The sequence below is a fragment of the Castor canadensis genome, chromosome 10 (genome assembly GCF_047511655.1).
Source record: "Castor canadensis chromosome 10, mCasCan1.hap1v2, whole genome shotgun sequence".
NCBI lineage: Eukaryota > Metazoa > Chordata > Mammalia > Rodentia > Castoridae > Castor > Castor canadensis.
This window is the reverse complement of record NC_133395.1, coordinates 5,106,022-5,112,021: the sequence shown is the minus strand read 5'-3', so window position 1 is coordinate 5,112,021 and position 6,000 is coordinate 5,106,022. Positions and strand designations below refer to the sequence as shown.

General features: G+C 40.7%; 1 protein-coding gene across 2 annotated transcripts in view; it reads right to left on the bottom strand.

Moving 5' to 3' along the window:
* Positions 1-444: 444 nt before the first annotated feature.
* The window catches only part of Nalf1 (NALCN channel auxiliary factor 1), a 552,582-nt gene continuing 547,026 nt past the window's right edge, over positions 445-6,000 (bottom strand). The window contains exons 3-4 of one of the 2 annotated variants that reach the window (XM_074043007.1): positions 2,990-3,035; positions 1,143-1,278 (exon numbers count right to left, since the gene is read on the bottom strand). In XM_074043007.1, coding sequence (XP_073899108.1) covers positions 3,013-3,035 — 23 coding nt within the window. In that variant the 3' untranslated portion in view covers positions 1,143-1,278; positions 2,990-3,012. Of the gene's footprint in view, positions 1,279-2,989; positions 3,036-6,000 lie in introns of both variants that reach the window. The other variant, XM_074043006.1, reaches the window with a different exon arrangement.

Sequence of the window (6,000 nt, the reverse complement as noted above, 5' to 3'; positions counted from 1 at the left end):
AACATGTGCTCGTGGTTACTGCCACAGAAGAGGGACCACATGGACAGTGTCTCCCTCTTTCAGGGAGGACTGGGTCACTCCCCACCTCCTCATGCTACCTGGCTGCTCCTGTCCACTGACCAGCAAGAAAGGACTGGATGCTTGGGGATGGGAGCTAGAGGAACTCAGTTCATGACAGCTTTTGATTCTCTTTTATGGTGTTCTCAACAGAAAAATGTGTTAACTGTCTGATTCCACTATCATGGAGCGTACTGTTTGTTCAGCCAGGCCCCCTGGGCTCCGCTCTGCGGGGTTTGTGCAAGAGCGCGCACACCCACCGCTGTGGCTACACAGACAGAAGCAAGCGGATGTTGTCTGCTTGGGGGACAAGAGGAGGGAAAAGTCAGGGAGGGATGAGAAGGGCGTGGGACTGAGTCATGGGTAGGGAGGGGGACTTAGGGAGCCTTTTTATTGTTATTTTCTGTTTTCTCTTTTTTTTGTCTTTTTTATTTTTTATTCTTTTTTTGTGTTTGTTTGATGTTTTTTGCTATACCATGAGGTCATAGCAGTCATTCCTCTAATAGAAACTGACAGGACGTAAAGACAGAACTATCTGATGAACACACACAGTGACTAGAAATAGATAGATAAAGAGAAAGACAGTGTAAAGACTTAGTTTACCTCTGTGAAACCATCCCAAAAATAAATCCTGTATTAACAAGTGCAGAGAAATAAATGAACAAACCCAAAGGGAAAGGAACGCAAATAAAACCTCCCAACATTAAAACACAGCGTATAAAATGGTGTGAGAAAATGGGAGTCACTTTACAGCCTTTTAGTCAATAAAAAGCTGCACTATGTCCTTGTTGGAATCAGGTCATCTTCGAAGTTTTACCCTAAAGGCCTTGCAAGAAGTGATCAGAGGGTAAAAGCACCCAGTTTCTGTTCCCATGGACAGCAGGTGCGTTTCTCTGTGGGCCAGCCTGCTCTGGGGGTACACTATCCTTGCTTAGTCCTCATTGGTGGCGTTTTCCTCCAGCGTGGTGAGGCCTCCCAAGCTCAGGCCCGTAGTGTTCTGTGCCACTGAGGCCGTAAGCACGGTATGCAGGAGCATAAGTACAAGGACACACAGCTTGAGTCTGCCATGGCACAGTCTTGTTGCTGAGGACACTGTAAGCGAGGTCCTGTGACAAGAGTCTCCTCTGTCTACGGTCCCTTTTGGCGGGTGGGTAGATTGCTCCCCTCTCCTGACATCACAGCATTCGGGTTCATCATTGGTAAGGAAGGTTTCGTAGAGCCCTGCAGGAGGAAGGGAGCAGAGGGTGAGAAGCAGGGACCAACACTGCAAGGAACTCAAAGCAGAGCCAAGCTTTCACTTAACATCCTCAGCCACAAATCCTAAACGTCTTTCAAAAGGATAGTCAAGTCGATATGATCTGAATTAAATAATCACCATGGTTTCAAAGCAGTGCTGTATGTTTTTCAGTGCATTCTTTCATGTTCCTGCAAGTATAAACCAGGAACGTCTGGGTTGTGAATACAGAATACAAAATTTCATTACTTGGAAATCAGAGCTGGTGGTTTCTGGATCAACTTGGAGACCAAGTATATTCAACCATCAGTTTTCTTTAACAAGAATGTGATTAAATAATGCCATGTGTAATCTGACACACATGGGCTCTGCTAAGTGAAATTACCAGTCACTCTTATGGAACGTCATAATTATGGGAGCCACAGTTACTAATTTTTCCCACTCTGAACTTCATTCTGTCTTGTCTTCTGTCTCAGAGAATGGACATAACCATCCAGGCACCTAATGGGAGACTGGGCACTTCTGATCTATTTCCTGACTATTTCCCTTATTCTTCCATTTGCTATGCTATTGATGGCTGCCTGAACGGAAGCCTTTGTTGACCTGTGCCTGGATACTGCTCTTAGCTTCCTCTTTCAGGGTGTCCTCCAGCATGGCCTTTTGGTGATTATCTCTCTCTCTCCCTCTTACTTGCTCCTTTCTTTTTTCTTCATTGCTGAATCACTCTTCTCTCTCCTTTTCCCCTTTGTCCACTGCAAATACATGTTCTTATTGAAAAATTGATAACTATTTTGAAGTTTACAAAGTGATGAAAAGAATAAAGCAACTGCCTCTCCACAGTCTTTATAATCATGTGCTCTGCATATCAGAAATGTTACTTTCATTTATCTGTATAAGTCATCATGCATCGAGTCTTTTCAGCTGACCCAACCCTTCTCTCATGGGTGAGAATTAACTTTCCATAGAAATTTTGTTAAATTATTATCATGTTTGAAAAACTTAAAAGCTGAGATAACAGTAGTGTATCTGCCAGGATTGAATGAGATTTTTTTTTCATGTGAAGTGCTTGGTTCAGTGTTTAACACATAGCAACAACTTGAAAAATTTGAATACTGTGAATAATGGTAATATCCATGACATCTGTTGCTTCCACCCATAGAAGGAAACCTAAAGTGCTTTCCTTCTTCTCAGACTCCATGTTCAACGTCCCCACAATCCTGGATCACTGGCTCTTCCCAGAGCACCCAGGTCTGTGCCACTGACAAGGCTGCTTTTTCTTCCTGGATTTCTCCCAACTGTCTGCCTAATTATCATTGATCGTCAGAAACGGCTAACTATCATTGATCGTCAGAAACGGCTAACGTTCCAGGTGACACCTACACAAATGCTCCTAGACCACTAGTGCCCAGTGTTGTCTAAGTCCTCAACAAGTACTGTTTTGGTTTTTCTTTTAATCAGAATTGCCTGTGTTCATGTCAGTTTCTTCATCCATCTGCCTACATAAAAGCAGGAACTGTACATTCTCACCACTCTATTCCCAACGTGTAGCAGAATAGTTGAATAAAGCCAATACTTAGTAAGCGTTTATAGCAAGAGGAAACTATGTGTTTAATTAAAAAGGAATCTTTGAAATATGCTCTTCAATCTTCAGTTTTTTTTTTAAAGAAATGGTCAAGATATCCTTATAATGATGCTTACAATAGTCATTTCTTCTTAGGCACTCAAAGGTAAACTTCACCTTCGCCTAGGAAGAATATGGAGAAAAAACTGAATTAATGAGATCTGTAACTCCGACATTCTTATTGTATGATATTTTCTCTTTTTTCATACAAGATATATCACTGGTAGACTAATAATTTATTGAAGTCTGTGTTTTCCAGTACGATTTTCTGCAACGAAAGGAGTTTATACAAAGATTGTAAAAGTAAGAATCTACAGGTCATTTAGATCATACTTTAGAATGTGAATAGAATATGTCTAAAAAATGTCATCAAAAAAGACGGTCTTCCAAAGTAGTTCAGAAACTGACATGCTAATTAATAGCTAAAGTCTTTTCTGAAGGAATGATGCAGGTAACGAAAGCCAATAAATGAACCCGTCATTTTGACTGGCACAATTAATAGTCTTTCTTTTTCCCATCTGCATTTTTAATAAGAATTTTTATCCAGAGTTCCACATGTGCATATGTTAAAATTGAAATCATTTCACAGGGTGTTTTACAAAATAGGAGAACAAATACTGCATGCCTACCCCATCTCAAATGCTTCCTTCTTAAAGATAAGTATTTGCACCTCTATTAGCTCCAGTTCCGAAATTAGCATGTTTGATGTTTTTCTTGCTTTTTAGCATGACCTGTAGGAGATAAACCTTCATCCTCTCCATTCCCCAGCAAATACACTTCCCTGAACACCGTCCCCATTCCTTCAGAAAGAGTGAGTTCAGTATTTTGGATTCCCTGGTTTAGGGCTGCCATATTGTAAATTTCAGTTCTCCACTCCTCCTCTTCTCTGCTTTTCCTAGAGCTAACAATTCCACTATTCAACACCAAATACACAGATTCCCCTGTGCCAGGCAAACCTGCAGGACCTCCCCGTGTCTGCACTTGTGGCTTCTGTGACTGAGGCGTACCTGCCACACTGGAAACTGCTCAGCACCATCCGCTTGGGATTCTTTTGTAAAGGACTTTTAAAGGATACATAAAAACGTAACATTTGTATCTATTTCTGGGGTAGCATGGATTGTTCCAATCCATTTAAACATTACAGGATGTTTACATCAAGTTAAACATAGGTATATTCTCCCATAATTATCACATTTATGGTGAAAATATTCAAAATTCTTTTTTCTTCTAACTTTAGAAAATATGCAACACATTGTTACCTCTTGTCACCTTACTGTGACTGTGACAACATTCAAGAATTATTTCTTTTGGATTGAACCCAGGGCTGTGCGTGTTAGGAAAGCACTCTATCCCTTGAACTACACCCCTAGCCCTTGTTTTTATTGTTTTTAACATGGGACTCATTAACTTTGCCCCAACTGGCCTTGAAATGGCAATCCTCCTACTCTACCTCCTGTTCTGAGTAGCTGGTATTATAGGCACGCACCACCATGACTGGCTTTAGAACTTATCTCTCTCTAACTGTAACTTACTGCCCACTGATCGGCTTTCCCCAGCCCCTGGTAACCATCATTCTACTCTCAACTTCTATGAGATCAACTTTTCAGATTTTTATGAGAGTCATCATGTGTGCTTGTCCTTCCGTGCCTGGCTTGTTTCTCTTAAGATCATGATGTCCAGTTTTAGCCATGTTGTGAAAAAGAGGATTGCATTCTTTTCTTATGGTGGAATAGCAACCCACTGTATATGTACACATGTAAATATACACATATGCATATGATATACGGGTGTATCACGTATTCTTGGACAGTTTATCAACAACTTGGGTTGTGTCCTATTCCTGGCTAGTGTAAATAGTGCTATTACAAACATGGGTTCCAGTTTCCTTGGATACATACACGGGAGTGGGATTGCTGACCATATGGTCGCCCTGCTTTTAATACTTTCCAGAGCCAACACACTGTTACCCGTGATGGCTGCACTAATTTACCTTCCCACCAATGGTGCATAGGGCCCCCTTTTCTCCACGTGCTCCCCAGCACTCATTCTCATTTGATGACGGCCATTGTATCTGGAGCAAGGTGATACCTCTTTGTGCTTCCACGTGCATTTTCTTGAGGATTCCTCCTGCCTCTTTTCTATGGTGGATTTCCCATTTCCTGTATTAAGCACCTCCATCTTTCTCACTTTGGTGTCCACAACCTCTACTGTCTTCAATAAGAAGAACTCCTGGGATAAATTTACAAGACACCGTATGCTTTAAAATATGTTTACTTCATCTTACTTGGTTCTTAGAAGTTGTCGTCCTTCAGTCATTCGAACATTACTCCCATGCTGGGCTGTTAGACTGGAGACTTGCCCTTTAATTTTCTTCTCTCCCCTATGTCACGTCACTATATCTTTTTGCTCTGTTTTCCAGGAGATTTTGTGAGTCTTACTGTGTAATAATTTTGCGGAGTCTTCCTTTCTATTTTCTATGCTATTTTAACTTCGAGGAGCTCTTTTCTAACATGGTCATGTTGTTGTTTTGAAGTGATTACTCTGTCATGGTTACTATACAAATATCTTGGAAGAATACATGAATATATAATTCTCTAGGTGCAATGCATAGATATATCCTATATTTATATAGATATAACATATAAATGTATATATAATTTATATATAATATAAATATATACAGAGATGTAATATAAAAATATATAATATATAAGTATATATATATATCCTGAGATATGTGAAGCACTTTTGTTTGTTGTCTTCCCTTCCCCTCTTGATTTGAATAGTATTCTTTTCTCTGAGTTACTCTTCTTCTTCTGCCTGGTTGTCCCTTGTTTTTCACTGGAAGGCTGTGCACTCACTTTAATGCTTCCTGTATCAAAATCACTGGAGTCTGACACCCAGTAGGATCCTTGACAATGAGCTGCACTGTCAGATATGCCCAAGCTGTGTTAAGTGGGGAAACTTTTAAACTTCTGTCTTTAGGTTGATCCAAGTCCCAGGCAAGTCCATCGAAGATGAGAGGAGTGGACTGGGGGTGGAGTCCCTGCTACAGCATGCACACTGCATTGAATCCTTGTGCTTCAGG